Source organism: Thamnophis elegans, chromosome 15, assembly GCF_009769535.1.
Source record: "Thamnophis elegans isolate rThaEle1 chromosome 15, rThaEle1.pri, whole genome shotgun sequence".
In the NCBI taxonomy this organism is placed as follows: Eukaryota; Metazoa; Chordata; class Lepidosauria; order Squamata; family Colubridae; genus Thamnophis; species Thamnophis elegans.
This window is the reverse complement of record NC_045555.1, coordinates 20,666,147-20,684,514: the sequence shown is the minus strand read 5'-3', so window position 1 is coordinate 20,684,514 and position 18,368 is coordinate 20,666,147. Positions and strand designations below refer to the sequence as shown.

At 43.9% G+C, this 18,368-nt stretch overlaps 1 protein-coding gene across 1 annotated transcript in view; it reads left to right on the top strand.

Annotated features, from left to right (window-relative positions):
* CTNNA3 (catenin alpha 3) overlaps positions 1–18,368 on the top strand; it is an 878,552-nt gene that overhangs the window by 748,219 nt on the left and 111,965 nt on the right. Inside the window, exon 13 of the mRNA XM_032232234.1 lies at positions 6,620–6,712. Within this exon, the coding sequence (XP_032088125.1) occupies positions 6,620–6,712 (93 nt within the window). The remainder of the gene's footprint in view (positions 1–6,619; positions 6,713–18,368) is intronic.

The window sequence follows — 18,368 nt, the reverse complement described above, 5'->3', positions numbered from 1 at the left end:
ACTGAGTCTGTTTGGAAGAATCATCCCACACAAAAAGTGAGACCTGTGGGAGAAAAGGGAAAGTAGCTTTTCAGATCTATAGCTTCAGTTTCCTCCTTGGCATCTGTCTTCACAGTTGAAAGACTATTATTTTTTCTTTACTCATTTAGACTTCCTGTTTGATTTAGAATCTTGTGTGAGATTTTAAATTAAGCAGAGATGCAGCTCAGACACAGGTTTTCCATTGCATTCCTTTAGTGCCTAAAAGGTTAAAGGAACAGAATCAAAAATAACAGAGTTGGAAAGGACTTTGGAGCTCAATTAGGAGACTCAGGGGTGAAATGCTACTGGTTCGGGCCAGTTTACCCGAACTGGTAGTAAAAAATGCTACTGTTTGCTGGAACCAGTAGTAAAAAAAAATGCTAAAAAAAGTTTTTAAAAAAAGTTCCGATGATCAGATGTGCAACAGTCAGCTGTGCCTGATTGTGAGGTTTCTGCTTGTTGCAGGGACCATTTTGTGTGAAGTCCAGCTGTTTTTGCATTGTGTGTGAGTCAGTTGTGTAGTTTTTGTGTTATTTTGTGTGATCATTTGTTTTTGAGCTCTCTGTGCCTGTGTGAGGTTCCTGCTTGTTGCAGGGGCCATTTTGTGTGAAGTCCAGCTGCTTTTACATTGTGTGTGAGTCAGTTGTACAGCCATGCCCACTTGGTCACATGACCACCAAACCACACCGCCTGCTCATATGCCCATCAAGCCACGCCCACCCAGTCACATGACCACCAAGCCATGCCCACAGAACTGGAAAGGAAAATGTTTGAATTTCATCACTGAGGAGACTTTATAACTTTCCAGACAAAAGGCTGTCCACCTCTTCTTTAAAAACAAATGAAGAAGAAATAAGAAGTGAAATGGAATTAACAGCATCCTACAGATGAGTGTGAACATAACCTTGAAGAAAGAATGCAAGGGCAGTTACAGAAATATCTGCTGTAGCATTAAAGAGCTGAACTAGAGAGAAAGAAACTCAAAATTAACCCACTTTGATTTTCTTCTTTATAAGAGGAGAGAGAGAGGGAGAAGGGGAGAGGGGGTAGAGAGAGAGGGGGGAATTGTTAGGTTTTCATAATTCTGTAATTATGCTCTGCAAATAGAAAAGTAGAATTCCAACAGTGGTCATGGAGTCCATTTCTTGGATGGCCTATTCTGAAGAGCTGAAAAGTTTCTCCTCGTTCAAGTTGTTTCTTACCTCTTTACAGATTTTAATAGTCTTGCTCAACCGTACATCACTAAATATATGTCAGTGTTCCAAATAACATCCAAAAGTAAAGCAGAGTCCAAGGCAAAGTATTGCTCAAAGATCCAATTTATTAAGAGAGCCATGTTGGCACATCTGGGAAAACCCAAATCTGAAAACTTCCCAGTTTTCCCCACCCAGTTGAAAGTTCAAGATCTTGCTCCCACACCCACAAGTCCATCACATAGTGCAATCTCCCACTGCCATGCTCGCAGTTTTACCCATCCGATTCCAGTCAGGTGCAGAGACAAAGGATGACCTTGGCTTTCTAGAAAGAATTTTGTTATGGCTACATAGTATGTAACTCCTTACAATCCCCCCTCCCATTTTTCCACAATAGAAAATGCATAGGAGAATAATAGAAAGTGTGGCAGGCCAAAGATCCAAAAGAAAAGATGGCTGCAGACCTGACAATGTAACTTTTCAAAAATAGTTTTCAACAGGTGAGGAACCCGGCAGAAAAATACATTGGCCACCAAAATTCCATGTATAATTGATTCAAATTCAACTTGTAACAAATATTAATCTCATGAATTGAGCACAGAAATTAGATACACATTTCCACTCAAGTATGCTGATAGTTATAGAAAATTCCTTCATAATATATTAGTTATTTTCATTTATCTATTTATTCACCAGGATTTTCTTACATATAAGGGTGATTAATTAGCAAAATACATTTTTATAACATGATATGTTTATTTTAAGCTTAAGAATCCTATATAAAATATATTCAAATTTAAGCAATACAGCCAAAAGACAAACAGAGGTAGATGCAAGCATTTCGTATTGACTCATCAGTGCCTACATTACAGTAACATGGTTAAAACCAACCTCAAATACTTTTTGCTCCACTTGTAGCTTTTGTATCAGTTGTGAGGTTAGTGAATGAATGAATTTCAACACATTTATAGTTTGTCATATCACATATATATAAAATATTTCACTGGACTAGTATTTCAGAGATATTTTTACTGAATCCCTCAACATTTCATTGATAAGGTTTATCCCTGCCTTCTACTCTGTAAGCTATTATTTCTTGGCACCACCAGAACATGTCTACAAGTCTTGGAAGAAGAAATAAAAATATCATTATTTTGAGAAGTTCAAAATTACTTCTAAAGAAATGTGAATATTTAAAACAATTAGTCCCTTTTAATAATTTAAACCAGTGGTAGTCAACCTGGTCCCTACTGCCCACTAGTGGGCGTTCCAGCTTTCATGGTGGGCGGTAGGGGTTTGCTGTAACTCTGCTTTATACATTTTATAAAGTAAAGTTACTTCCCTACTTTATAAACCACCATTACTGTGGAACCGGTGGGCGGTTAGAAAATTTTACTACTAACAGAGATACAAAAGTGGGCAGTAGGTATAAAAAGGTTGTCTACCCCTGATTTAAACAATACATCCAAAAGACAAGAAGTAGATGCAAGCATTTCATATTAACTCATCAGTACCTACATTACAATAACATGGTTAAAACCAGTCTCAAATATAAGATCTAGCGAGAGCATTAATTAAGCCTATAATGTATGCAGGAAATCAACCAATGGCAAGCCTTACACCTACAGAAGGCATAGATTGACATAAAGCTGTTTCAGCACACATAAGGGTTGCTTCAAACAGTTAATGGCAACCCCCTCAGCACCTAATTAATTAATGCTTAATTAATTTAATTAATTAATTAATTAATTAAACAATTAGTTTGTCTATTTTACAATATTTTCAATGCGATTCTCTTTGAATTCTTTTTAAATTCTAACCTCCATTTTTGTTAGTTAACCATTGGTAAAATATATCCCATGTTAAAAAGTATTCTGTTTCTACCTTTTCTTTTAACTTAAGTATCAATCTATCCATCTCAGCACTTGCTAAAAAATTTTATTCCACTTTCACCTGTTGGGACCTCTTAATTTTTCCATTGTGCAAACGCTATTCTTGCTGCTGTGACTACATGCAACATTAAATATGCATTCCCTTTATTATACTGTTCTGGTAGTATCCCCAGCAGAAATATTTCATGCATGCTTTCCATGTATGTGTGCGGACTTCTGCACATGTGCTTTGATCACATGTGTGGTTTGTATGCATGTGCATGACTTCAAAAATGTGGTTAAATAGGACGGTAAAGATCCAGGGTGGGTTATGGTTAGTGTTAGTGTTAGGTCGCCGCTACTGGTTCACCCGAACCAGTCTGAACCGGCTGAATACCACCTCTGCCTGAACACCTCTGCTCCAAAACCTATTCATAGTCTCCGATAATACTAAGCTCTTTTCATTGTGGATTATTTAGGACTCCTGCAGAAAGTTTGCCCAAGAGACAGATAATAATAAAAGTTGCAGTTATACTAGCATATGAAAAAGCTGCTTCAGATTTAGTCATCTCATATATATTGAAAAGCAAGCAGATCAAACATGCGAATAATATTTCCATTTTGTTTTTAAAGACTCACATTGCATTCTTTATGAATGATCCATAATATGTCCACTTAAAATATATACATATTGTAAAGAATAGTTAAGTATCCTTTAAAAATATAAGTCCTATATACTTTCAAATGTAATGAAAAATAAAAAAATGTATACACGCTGTTGTTTATACCTCTTATTTCAATGAATTGATGCCATTTGAATTTCATTGCTATTGGAAGGTATTGTGGCCAACTTTTGGTAAATAAAAAATATAAGAATCACTGCATAAAACATCCCAATTTTTTTTTTAAAGTTCTTTTTTATATGTGGTAAGTAATCTTGTACTAATGTGTTTTTGAATTTCCACTAAGTGGCATATGCAAAATGTGTGAGAGCTGCATTCAAACATTGTTTAATGCTTATGAAAACAAATACATTGCTTTGTTCTTCAGCACTTAGAAAGGAAATTTACAATTGAGTAGGCACAAAATAGTGTAATCAAATTAGTTCCCTGTTAGCTCAAAATATGGCACTTCTTCATGGGTAATCTTTCCATACAAGTAAAATTATACAATTACACAATGAAACTGTTTATTGTGGCCTTTAGGGCAGAGAATAAAACAAAACTATAATAAAAATCTATACATTTGTAATTATTAATAAAGCTAAAAAATAGACTTAAAATGCAATAACACTACATAAAAATAAATTAATATAGTAATAATTTAGTATATCGTATATAATTTATAATAGTAATAACTTGGGGTAAGAGGCAAAATGGCAACGTATTAACATGACCCTGCATGAACTCTTGCTGCTTCATTTTACTGCTGTTTAAAACTTACTGTAGTGAGGTGATGGCATCTCTTATACTCTATATGTGTAACTTCCTGGGAGAGAAAAAGAGAAAGGAATTAGACCAAGAAAAGAGAGAAGAGGTAAGGAGAGAAGGGGAGAGGAGGAGAGGGGAAAGGATAGGAGGGAAGGAGAAACAAAGGGGAGGGTGATTTTCTGACTCAGAAGAATAGAAAAAAAGGAACAGAATCCCAAAGGCACCATTGGTTCACAGAATTCTTCCAAGATAGCCATACAATTAAAAAAAAATCAATTTTTCTAGTTCTGTTTTGGAAAAAAAAAAAACAGCAATAAAAATGGCAGCAGAACATGACGAGTGCTTTGAAGATTAATAATAAACCCTTATTGAGACTTGAGGACGATGCCCAATTATGAGACATCTTTTTGTTATGGGAACAGTTCCTCTCTTTCTCCAGCATCTGCAGTGGCGACCTTGATGGTCGCCAAGCTCTCACAATCTCCACATATATTCACAGCATTCTATCTCCCCCTTCCTTCCCCACAGTTCATTGGCAAGTTGAAAAGCATTAAAGTTTGAAAGAAGCGAAGCGGTTCAATCTTGACAGGATGTCTCAGGAGGTCACAAGTTTATAATCAGGGATTGTGATTGCGGAGTGGGAAAATAAGTGTGTGTCTGAAGGAAGGGGTACCCTAACATCATTCCTGGGAATCTGGATTTTGTATTGATTTTGGGTAAGACGAATTTGATGGTGATAATTGTATTTATTGTTTTCATTCTTTAGTTTTCTATAATCCTGCCTGCTTGCTGCCATCTTTCTTTCCCAGTCGCTGATACCATATCATTTAATTATTTATAGACATATTGCTTTGATGTTGCATTTTGAGATGTTTGAGATTTTGGATAACTTTATGATGAAGTATGCATTTTATTCCCTGTTGGGAAAGCTGAAGAGAGCACAGATTACCCCATCTGAAAAGAAAATCTTTTGACTTTCACAAAGGGCCTCAGAGTGTATCCTTGTGATTATTTGTAAACTAATTCCTGTGGATTGAGAAGATCTGAGAACAGTGGTGGTATTGAAGTGACTTAATTCATGCTATATCAGGCTCAGAAACCTTCAGTGTATGTTATCTTCTCCATTACTCATCTACTGATGAGAACAGGTTCAAAATCTGATGGGGACAGAGTAAAAACACTGTCTCCAGATTCTTCTCTTCATTTATTCAGACAGAAAATGGGTTGAGACCAGACCTGTCTTCATTTCCAAAAGCATGTGCAGATCTCCAATTGTATGTGCTAGGACCGCAGTCCCCAAACTTGTGGCTTGGCGGCCTGGCAGCCTGGCTGGAGAGGGGGGAGAAGGGAACTGGGTTGTGAAAGCGGTGGGCTGGTGGGTGCATGCATGCAAATCAGGTTTCTATACCCATAAATATATTGCAATACCATAATGATAAAATGTTTGATAATATCAGCATACAAACCTTGTACAATTATGAGAAATGTAACACATGTTATTATTACTGTACTGTAAATCTCTAAAATGCTGCGGAATAAAGAATATTCATGCTTCTTAGATAGTGGAAGAAGCCTAGAACAACCTCTTCAATTCCTTTTGGGACTAAATGTGATTAAGTACTAATAAAAAATGCCCCAAAGAAATAATCCACAGACGAGATATCTTCCATGCAGTGATGGGATTTGGCTGGTTCGGGAGAACCAATTGTTAAATTGCTGGCTGGCCATGCCACTTCCTTCCCCGCCCCTTCCAGGAGTCCCCACGTGCCCTGTTTTGGCTCCCAGGGAAGTGGAGAGAAGCCTATTAAGCCCAAAACAGGGCACGGGCAGGTGGTGCCCCCCCCCACGGCCCATTTTTGCTCCCAAGAGACTGCAGGGAGGCCTACTAGGCCCAAAATGGGGCACGGGGGGTGATGTGCCCCCCATGGCCTGTTTCTGCTCCTTGGGGGGTGCAGGAGGCCGACTGCTGCCTGTCACACCCCCTGGCCATGGCCATGCCCCACACAGCCAGTCATTAGGGGCAGAGAACTGGTTGTTAAATTATTTGAATCCCATCACTGCTTTCATGGCAGAATTGAATGATAATGTGATATTTCTTTTCCAGAGCCCAGAGGAGTTAGAAGATGTATCTGACCTTGAAGAAGACCATGATGCTCACAGTCGCACCAGTATTCAGACAGAAGGAAAAACTGATAGGGTAAGTATGGAAAAAAAAAAAAAAAACTAAACAGAATTCCAATATATTACTATCTTCTTCCACCAGCTTCAGCATAACATATTGTTACAGCAAAATAGATGCATAATGAACAGGAAAAGACTGAAAGTCTAAATACTAAACATTTAATTAAATTTGCCCGCTCAAAATATAGAACTGTTCTATTCCATGAGTTTTACTTTGACTAGCCTGCCTAAAAAAATGAATATTACTATTAAGGAGCTTCATATCCTGCAACAAATTTAAATGAGTTTGAAATGATTTTAATATTAGAAGTGCATATCAGTGGGAAGGAAGAAGTTTGTTTGATGTGGATTTTTAAGGAGACTGATAAATTTGCATTCTCTGAATTAACTTTTCTGCAATGCAGAAAATATGTACATCAGGAAAAGTTGCATTAATAATCAACAAATTATTATATTAAAGTTGCAACTCACATAATAGATAGATAGACAGACAGACAGACAGACAGACAGACAGACAGACAGACAGACCGACCAGAGGTGTCAAAGGCAAGGCCCATGGGTCAGATCCGTGCTCTGCCCCCAAGCTCCTTTTTTGCTGGCAGAGGAGTACAGGAGGCCATGACAACTGAAAGAGCACTCAGGCCACCACAAGCACTAGTGACATCAAGCTGGCCACCCCCACCCTCCCAAGGTCAAACACATCAAGTTTGACACCTCTGATATACGCAGACAATCAGATGCGCTTACATGCTTGGGCGCACATACACACACAATGTCATGCATAATCTCAGATTACTGAGAACAGGAAGGGTATCTTGCAGATAGCCTGAATAAGCTAGGTTTTCTATTCTTAAATGGTCTGTCTAGACCCTCTGTGGCCTGGCTATCGAACAAGTCCAACAATTGGCAGCATTATATCTATTGATGGAGGTACAGATTTCTCCTCAAGTTCAGCACTTTAGAAGCCTAGTGTTGGTCTGTTTCATATCATAAGTCTTTCCAACGTTCAGCAAATTATTTGGCTGCTGTTGTTGTTTCTTTTTTGGCAACTCAGAGCCTACCTACTGTTTCTGCTCTTCAGCTTTCCAACCGACTAATTTCTCCACAGAGTGTTATAACTAATTTCTCCCCAATTCCTCCATTCATACTCCACAATACTTACACGGAATTTATTATATGTATTTATGTACTGTGTTTCACTGAAAATAAGACAGGGCCTTATTTTCTTGTTTGCATTTGGTCATTGCTTCTGTGATTTTTCACCGTGTTAGCATCACCAAATCAATCTGATTTGGTTTGAGGAATTCACCACAGTGCATAGTGCTGGCAATTCCAGGAGAGAAAAAATCTGATATGTTCTTTATTCATTTGACTTTGATATCTAGAATAGATGGCATAGAATTGATGGGGAAAACAGGAAAGAAGTCTGTTTCAGTAAAAATTCATGCCTTATAATAAAACACAAACTACATTGAAAGAAAGGAATAAGGGCAGAATAAGACTGCATAATTTCCCTGAAGGGGAATTTCTGATCTCTTAGTGCTACAGGATAGCTGAAAATCTCTCTGTGAAATAAGAGACCCTCCTTCAGGAAAACAGTACAGTTCTTGGCCATTTGATCTCAGAGCTCAAGACAGGCAAAAAGTGAGATGATTCTTTAAAGTCTTCCTAAAGCCTTTTGATGTTTTAAAGCTTCCTGTCTTTGTTCCTGTAATATCCATGGGCAAAACTAGACATACGTAAATCCTTTCTCCAGATGCAAAGCGGAAAGGGAGAAAATGAATCTCGATCCTGATTTTTGAGGGACGGAACATGTTCAAATAAAGAATATATATTTGTTTTCGTAGATTTTCATGGGTGTAGGTATACTGGTCTTGTATTTCCTATGTAAGATTGAGATTCAATCTTGAGATTCTCAATCTTACATGGGAAAAGACCCAAATACAACAAGACCAGTGTGTGTGTGTGTGTGTGTGTGTGTGTGTGTGTGTAAAAGAGCAAAAGAAAGAACTGCTTTTTGTTCTGCAAACATGAATCTTTGTAAAGTGAATCATTTTACTTCAGACTTCCCTAACTTAGCAGGTAGAATTTCTTTGTTGGCCATAGATAAATGGGAGTCTTTTAAATAGTTTCTAAAGAAACTTCTTCCTAAAAGTTGTCCTAATTGACTTGTGACTGCGCTTGGAATTAGGCTATTCAGGCTGCAGATCAGGGGTGAAATTCAACAGATTCGGACAGGTTCTATAGAACTGGTGGTGGTGATTATGCGCAGTTTGGAGAACTGGTAAATCACGCCACTGTCTAGCCCTTCCCCTCCCCACCCCTCCAACTCACTCCTTTTTGCACCTCGCCTGCCTAGAGTCATGCTGGAGGTATAGCTGCTGCTGCTCCCTGATTCCTTTGCATGCCTCGACCATGCGGCCCAGCTGATCTCTGCCTGGTGAGTCTTTCGCTTCTCGCCTTGGTACCTCCCCCACGGTTTTTCTCCTCCACAGCAGCGGGGTCCAGACTGTCCACGGGAATCATTCCTGAATCCTGCCCTCGTGCAGTGAATTCCGGCAGGCTGGATGCAGGTATGAAGGGCCTAGTTCCACAGTGCTTCCTCATTGGCCATGCCCACTCAGTCACATGACCCCACCGCCAAGCCATGCCCACAGAACCGGTAGGGAAAAAATTTGAATTTCACTCCTGCTACAGATAGAATGAAATCATCTTCATCATTTAACTATCCCATAATCCCTTGTGGGGTGGAGTCTGGGCAATTGAATGGAGCTAGCAGAGTATTTAATGGCCGGATGCCCTTCCTGTCACCAATGTGGAGTTTTGTTCAGCAGATATATTCTCACTGCGCCCAGAGAGAAAAATATCTGCCTCTACCTAGGATCAAACTCACAGCCTCCTGTTTGTGAGGTGAGAGCTCCACCTCTAGGCCACGTCACCACTCTTGAAGATAGAATGACATACCAGAACTAAAATAAAAACATTTTAATCTGACCTGAAAGTCCTTTGACAAACAATGTAATTCAACCAGGGGTGGGATTCAGCCAGTTCGCACCGGTGAACTGGATGTTAATTTTGCATCCAGTTCACTGAACCGGTTGTTGCAAGGACCAATTGTCTGAAAATGGGCCTGTTTCCAGCCACTGGAGCTCGGGGGAGGCCGTTTTCACCTTCCCAGAGTCTCAAGGAAAGTCTCCTCAGGCTGTGTATGGCGAAAAGCCACCACCACAACTGTGGTGCAGGAAGCCACGCCCACCATGGCCACGCCCACCCAGCAACCAGGTTGCTAACATTTTTCAGTCCTTCCCCTGAATTCAACCATATGGATGTATCATCCTAATTGGCTTTATTTAGCTTCTATAATTCCTCAGTATATTTTTGATAATGAATATAAGAAAAAAATAATGGTGAAATATAGTGTGATGCAGTTTAGGTCATCCAGGATTAGTACAGAAAATTATCAGAAAACTCAGCATCAAAAAGAAAAACACAATGTTAGCACTCCTTCAACAATTATCCCTAGACATTTGGTTGATTGGTTTAATGTGTTTGCATTAGATCATGACAGAAATATTTTAAAAACCTGTATAATAATGTTGTGTCCAATATAATGCAACTACAACTCCTTAAGAAACCTACAGGGACTTTATGTTATTTATATAAACCTTTATGATCATAAATTATATCTTGTGTCCAATAGAATGCAACTGCCACAACTCTTTAAGAAATCTACAGAGATATCATGTTATTTATATAAACTCTTGGGATCACAGAATGTATCTTAGTTAATATACAACAGCTAACTGGCTTGGTGTCCTCTCAAGTACTTAATAATACTTTCTAATTTTAACCCCACATAGAATAAAACTGAAGATGGATCATAATTATTTATGAGAATTTTTCACTGCTCCAAATCATGTTCATATATTAATGGGAGAGTAAAATGCTTTCAGGCTAAAACTGTAGCTGTATTTATGGAATAAAGGCACTTAATCATGCTTATTTGTATCTTGGGGCATTTTGAATCCAAATCCAACCTCTTATACTTTGTTTTTATATATTAACACTAGCTGAGACCTTTTATAAGAAAAATGATCAGATAGCAAAAATCAGAAGACACTGCTAAGCTCTTTGGCTTTCAAACAGAAACTATATTGGCACAATCTGAAATGTTTATTGTAAAAACATTCAATCCTAACTCATTATATTAATATGAGCCACGGTGGTGCAGTGGTTAGAGTGCAGTACTGCAGCCTACTTCTGATGACTGCCAGCTGCTTGCAATTTGGCATTTCAAATCTCACCAGGCTCAAGATTAACTCAGCTTTCCATCCTTCCCAGCAGGGACGTGCAGTCACTAGAGGCAAGGGAGGCGGAGCCTCACCAGTCTCCTCAGGAAAAAGAAAGAAATTTAAATATATTTTTTTAAATAATTAAAGCCAAGATAGTTGCTACCAGATTCCAGGTCACAGTGGCTTGGTGTCTGCTTAGTGTTAACCAAAGCAGGAGGCGAGAGAACTCGGGGCCTCTTTTCCATAAGGAATTTTTCGCCTTCTAAAAGTTAATAAAGAGTTAAAAGGCAAAGAAGTTCAGATGGAAAAGAGGCACTAATTCTCCCGCCTCCTGATCTGCAAGCAGCCAATCATGTCTTCTTGAGCACGCTTACGTTGGGCGGGGCGTGCTTCAGAGGAGAGAGGAGTGGGAGAGAAGGAGGAGGCTGGCTCTTTGCTGCAGACCTGGGCGCTTGGCGGCTCCCGCGATGCAAAGTGCCCCACCATCCCCGATGCTGCCGCCCGCTGCCCCGGCCTGCTTCTCCAGGCTCCGCCGCTGGAAGTCCCGGATCGCCTCTGGGGTAAGGCTGGGTGAGAAGCGGAACGAAGCTTGTCTGTGGCCTCCCGGCGCTGCGCAGAGGCTCTCACAGGAGCATGTGTCAGCGGCTGGCGGCCTGGAGCGGCCCTGGCTGCGAGACAAGGGAGCGCTTAAAGCAGCCGCTGCCGCCGCCACCACCCCTCCTTCGCCCGGCGGGGCGGTGATGGTGGCAGCGGCAGCGGCTACTTTAAGCGCTCCCTTGTCTCACAGCCGGGCTGCTCCGGGCCACCGGCCGCTGACACGTGCTCCTGTGAGAGCATCTGTGTAGTGCCGGGAGGCCGCGGAGAAGCTTCGCTCCGTTTCTCACTCAGCCTTCCCCCAGAGGCGATCCGGGACTTCCAGCGGCAGAGCTTGGAGAAGCAGCGGATGCAGGCCGGGACAGCGGGGAGGCAGCGGGGCACTTTGCATCGCGGGAGCCACCAAGCACCTTTGCTGCAGACCCGGGCGCTTGGTTGCTCCCGCGATGCAAATTCCCCCCCCCCCCCGCCGAGGCCGACCGCTGCCCTGCTGAGCTGGTTTAGGTTTAGGTTTATTAGCATTTGTAGGCCGCCCTTTTCCCTGAGGGGACTCAGGGCGGCTCACAGAAAACCAGGGAGGGGGGAATACAACATTAAGACAACAACATATAATAAAATAGTAAACAACATACATTCATCATTCGGGCGGGGTAGCGATTCTTATCCCCAGGCCTGACGGGCGAGCCAGTTCTTCAAGGCTATGCGGAAGGCTCGGACGGTGGAGAGGGTACGAATCTCCACGGGGAGCTCGTTCCAAAGGGTCGGGGCTACTGCTGAGAAGGCCCTCCTCCTTGTAGTTGCCAGCCGACACTGGCTGGCCGATGGAATACGGAGGAGGCCTAGTCTATGGGATCTTATAGGTCGTAGGGAGGTAATTGGCAGAAGGCGGTCTCTCAAGTATCCAGATCCACTGCCATGTAGGGCTTTATGGGTGATTAATAGCACCTTGAAGCGCATCCGGAGATCGACAGGTAGCCAGCGCAGCTCGCGGAGGATGGGTGTTATGCGGGTGAATCGGGGTGCACCCGCGATCACTCGCGCGGCCGCGTTCTGCACTAGCTGAAGTCGCCGGATGCTCCTCAAGGGCAGCCCCATGTAGAGCACATTGCAGTATTCCAGCCTAGAGGTCACAAGGGCCCGAGTGACTGTTGTGAGGGCCTCCCGGTTCAGGTAGGGTCGCAACTGGCGCACCAGGCGTACCTGGGCGAATGCCCCCATGGTCACAGCCGTTAAATGGTGGTCGAATGACAGCTGTGGATCCAGGAGGACTCCCAAGTTGCGGACCCTCTCTGAGGGGTGTAAAATTTGACCCCCCAGCCTGAGAGTTGGAATATTGGCCAAATCTTTGGGAGGAAAACACAACAGCCACTCGGTCTTTTCTGGGTTGAGCACAAGCTTGTTAACCCTCATCCAGTCCATAACGGCTTCAAGACCCCGGCCCATCACGTCAACCGCTTCATTGATTTGGCACGGGGCGGACAGATACAGTTGAGTATCGTCCGCGTATTGATGGTATCTAATCCCGTGCCTGCGGATGATCTCTCCCAGCGGTTTCATGTAGATGTTGAATAGTAGGGGGGATAAGACCGAACCCTGCGGCACCCCATAATTTAGGGGCCTTGGGGACGATCTCTCCCCTCCCACTAACACCGACTGCGACCTGTCCGAGAGGTAGGAGGAGAACCACCGTAGCACGGTGCCTCCCACTCCCACCTCCCGCAGTCGTCGCAGAAGGATACCATGGTCGATGGTATCGAAAGCCGCTGAGAGGTCAAGGAGGACCAGGATGGAGGGATGTCCTTCATCTCTGGCTCTCCAAAGATCATCCATCAATGCGACCAAAGCGGTTTCTGTGCTGTAACCGGGTCTGAAGCCTGACTGGAAGGGGTCTAGATAGTTTGCTTCCTCCAAGGACCGTTGGAGCTGGAAGGCCACCACCTTCTCAACAACCTTCCCCAGGAAGGGAAGGTTGGAGACCGGGCGATAGCTGTTAAGAACAGCTGGATCCAAGGATGGTTTCTTCAGGAGGGGTCTCACCACCGCCGCTTTCAGTGCGGCGGGAAAGTTCCCCTCCCGAAGGGAGGCGGTTACAACCGCCTGGATCCAGCCTCGTGTCACCTCACTGCAGTTAACAACCAGCCATGAGGGACACGGATCCAGAACACAGGTGGAGGAACTTACAGCTCTCATGGCCTTGTCCACATCCCCGGGGGTAACGTCCTGAAACTCAACCCAGAGCTGTTCTACTTGATCCCCCTGTGCCTCGGCTGGAACTGCAGGTGTGGAGTCCAAGTCCGACCGAAACCGAGCAATTTTGTCCGCTAAGAATTGGGCATATTCTTCAGCTCTGCCCTGCAGGGGTTCCCCCGTCTCCCTTTTGTTCAGTAGGGAGTGGGTTATCCTGAACAGGGCGGCTGGACGGGACTCAGCGGATGCAACCAGGGTGGCTATGTGCGATCTTTTTGCTGCCCTAAGTGCCCTAGTATATTCCCTGGTGCAGGTGGTTACCATTGCTCGGTTCGATTCGGACTTATCGGACCTCCAACGGTGCTCTAGGCATCTCCTCCGGCGCTTCATCTCCCGGAGCTCCTCGGTAAACCAAGGGGGTCTCCGGGATCCGCCGCCTCGGAGGAGCCGCAGTGGCGCAATCCGGTCGAGGGCCTCTGACGCTGCCAAGTGCCACGCAGCAGCCAGAGTCTCCACCGGACTGTGGGCGAAAGTGTCAGGAATAACCCCAAGCTCTGTCTGGAACCTTGATGGCTCCATAAGACGCCTGGGGCGGAACCACCTGGTCGGTTCCTCCTCCCTACAGTGGGGGTTTGGCCTCCGGAAGTCGAGCCTCAGTAGGCAATGGTCTGACCACGACAGGGGTATGATGTCGTTCCCCCTCAGACCAAGATCATAAATCCACTGCTCCGAGAGAAATACGAGGTCAAGCATGTGTCCCGCTGAGTGGGTTGGGCCTCGAATTACTTGGGTCAAGCCCATGGCTGTCATGGAAGCCATGAACTCCTGCGCCCCATCAGAGTTTTCACCGAGCGATGGCAAATTAAAGTCCCCCAGGACCATCAACCTAGGGAACTCAACTGCCAGCTCGGCTACCGACTCGAGGAGCGAGGGGAGGGCTGCTGCAACGCTGTTGGGAGGCAGGTACGTTAGCAGCAAACCCACTTGACCCTTGAGGTCCAACTTTAACAGCAAAGACTCACACCCGACAATCTCCGGAGCAGGGACCCTACGAGGAACTAACGACTCCCGGATAACAGCGGCCACACCCCCACCCCTTCCCTGGGCTCTCGGCTGATGCAGCACCTGAAATCCTTCTGGGCACAGCTCTACAAGGGGGACTCCTCCCTCTGGGCCCAGCCAGGTCTCAGTAATACATGCCAGGTCTGCCCTCTCGTCTAAAATTAAGTCCCGGACGAGAGGAGCTTTATGGACAACAGACCTGGCATTTAGCGACAACAGCCTGAGACCAGGGTCCTGACTACTTACGCCATCTGGTCTTGGAGTGGGACTCCCAGGGCCGGAAGGAGGGATCTCTGTAATGTAGCTGTTTCGCAAAAGGATGCCCAGCTGAGCCTCACCAGGTATAAACCTCACCGCACGTCACTGCTTCCCAGGTGGGTAAAATGAGGACCCAGTTTGTTGGGCGCAAGAGGCTGACTCTGTAAACCGCTTAGAGAGGTCTGTAAAGCACTGTAAAGCTCTGTAAAGCGGTATTTGTCTAAATGCTATTGCTATTGGGATCGTTAAATAAGCACCTTGCAAGTCACAAACATTCATTTGGGATGCAAACTATGGCTTAGAAGACCCTTTTCATCTGGAGAACCTCAAGCGGCACCCAAAGTGGAAGGAATGTAAAAGCAAATCAAGATGTCAGTCATGATCACACAAAGTCCTGTGTGTCATATATGTGATATGTCATCCATATGATGCACATAAAAAACAGAGAATATATCTTTGTATTTAAAAAAATAAAGTTGCAAATGGGGATGGTGCATGGATTCTTTTTTCACATTGTCACCTAGAAATATTTTTAAAGTTGCTAACTCTCAGGTAGACATGGGACCTTGTCTTTTAAATGGGGTATTAGCTGTCAGCTTCAAGTGACAATACAGTCTCATGTTTGATGAGGCAATGCAGTTGCTTCCTCTTCTCCAAATACATCCACAAACTCTGAATACTTTTCTGGACTCAACACATGATGCTGGAGACAGAGATGGATAAGAGTGGGAGGCTTGCAAATGTGTCTGTTGACAGTTTGAGTTTTTTCCCCTTGCTCTCGATGAAAATCTGGATCACAAGTTTGCAGTCAATCAATGCTTAGCACAATAAGGACATCTGAGTAAGCTGTGACATACAGTATCAAGAATGTATAATTATTTATTGTCAATAGCAAGAGAATTGTGTGTCATAAAACAGAACCAATTCAAAGTGCTTGTCTCTTGATTATTTATGCTAGCATAGGCTTCTCTAACAAATGTGTATGAGGAAATTAATTTGTTGCATTGTGGCCTCATCCTTGAATTTAAAAGAGTAGAGAGTTTGTTGTGGCCTGTAAGGCCCCTCCAACAGCCAAATCAGAGGAGGTGGTGGTGTGGGAGTCAGGGACAGCATCAAGGTAACCTGAGAGCTCCAAGGGAGAGGAGAGAGGAGAGCTGGCGAAGAGAGAGAAAGAGGCAGAGCATGGGCTGTCCGTCAGCCCTCAGATGGAGAGTCAACAGCCCCCAGATCTGGAGGTGGCTGTTGAGGAAGAGGAGGAACATCTGGGTCTAGTGCCTGATGCGCCGATGCGCAGAAGGCAGAGGAGAGGAGAGCAGTGGAAATCTATGGGCTGGTCCTTGGAAAGGAAGAGCCACTGCTGCTGGTGAAGCCCCACCCTAGCTCTGGGGATAAAAGGCAGGTGGTGGAGACAAATAGATGTGGCAGACAAGAGCCGAGGTGGCGCAGTGGTTAAATGCAGCACTGCAGGCTACTTCAGCTGACTGCAGTTCTGCAGTTCGGCTGTTCAAATCTCACCGGCTCAGGGTTGACTCAGCCTTCCATCCTTCCGAGGTGGGTAAAATGAGGACGCGGATTGTTGTTGGGGGCAATATGCTGACTCTGTAAACCGCTTAGAGAGGGCTGAAAGCCCTATGAAGCGGTATATAAGTCTAACTGCTATTGCTATTGCTATTGCTATTCATCTTCCAGCCGTACAGACTTGTTAGCCTGCAGTGAGAGAGAAACTTTTTGCTTGGCCTGCCAGCACTCCTAATTAAAGGAATCTTTGACTTCACTTCTCAGGGTTTGTCGTGTTTGGGGAGCTGGGTCAGAACAGACTTATGCTTTAAAAGCTTGTTGTCTGCTGTCTGAGCTCTTCTTAATTGTCTGACGATTCTTCTGCTGAGTTGTGCAGAGGAAAACCTGGAAAATTTCTTAATGACAAGGCTTTGGAGGGGTTCAGATACTTGTTTGCCATATGTCCGCAGTCTCACAGGTGCCGCACTCTGTGGTTGAGTCAGAAATCTATACTTTAGTTGTGCCAATCTTGATTTATTGTCCCAGTGATCCACAACAGGAACATCAACTGAAGTCTGTTTCTGTTGAGGATTGGGGTCTTTGTAAATATCCTGCTTGCATGGCTTTTCCAACCTGGTGTCCAAGTAAGACACGGGGGGAGGCAGTCAGAGGTGTGCTCCTACCAGTTCAGATTGGTTCGGTCACGTAAGTAGTAACTTGGCCTGCCACGCTCCCAAACCAGTTCTATTGTCAGCGGCGCCATCTTGATTTTCCTTTCTGAGCATGTGCAGAACAATCCTCTTTGCAAAAATGTAATGTTTTCCCCTTTTCTAAGGTTGTGCGCGTGCACCGACATTTTTAGGTGCAAATGTGCATGTGCAGGGAGTGTGTGCTTGCCGTGCTCACGAGTGAAGCGAGAGCGTGCACACAAAGCCTTTTGTGTGCCGAACTGGCAGTAATGCTGGCAGCAACCCACCCCTGGAGGCAGTGCTGGAGAGTGGCTGTAAAACCTTAATATTTCTTCTGTGCCTCAACTTTTCCAATTCTCCATCAAAATTCATATATAAAGTTGGAAAGGTTCCTTCAGATTTGCTGGTGTGCCTTGTCTCTCTGACCCATTTCTCAAGTTCATCAGCAAGTCCTTCCTAAAAATCTGAGCAAGATCATTCTGTCTGGCACTTAATTGAAAATCCAATAAGTACTCATGAACTCTGTGGTTACTCTGTTTCAGCTTGCAAACCTCTCAAGCTGCTGCTGCTCCCCCAACCAAATCATTAACTGTACCTCTAAATCTTTGCATGAAGTTCTGGTAATTGTTCAGTAATGGATCACTGCCCTCAATGAAGGGCATGGCTTATTTGGCTGTTCCTTCTTTCAGCAGACTCAGAATAAAACCCATTTTGGCTTTAGAAATCCTGCTGTATGATCCCCCATGAACAGTTCACAGTGAGTAGCAAAAGTCAGCAATAGATCCTGGGTTCCTCCAAACTTTTTTTTGACAAACTCCCATGAAAAGAAAGACATATTGATTGGGATGCAGGCTGCTGAATTGTTGGCTGAAGTAGAATAGAATAGAATAACGAAGTTGGAAGGGACCTTGGAGATCTTCTAGTCCAACCCCCTACTTAAACAGGAAACCCTAAACCACTTCAGACAAATCCAATATCTTCTTAAAAACTACCAGTGCTGGAGCATTCACAACTTCTGGAGGCAAATTGTTCCACTGATTAATTGTTCTAACTGTCAGGAAATTTCTCCTTACTTCTAAGTTGTTTCTCTCCT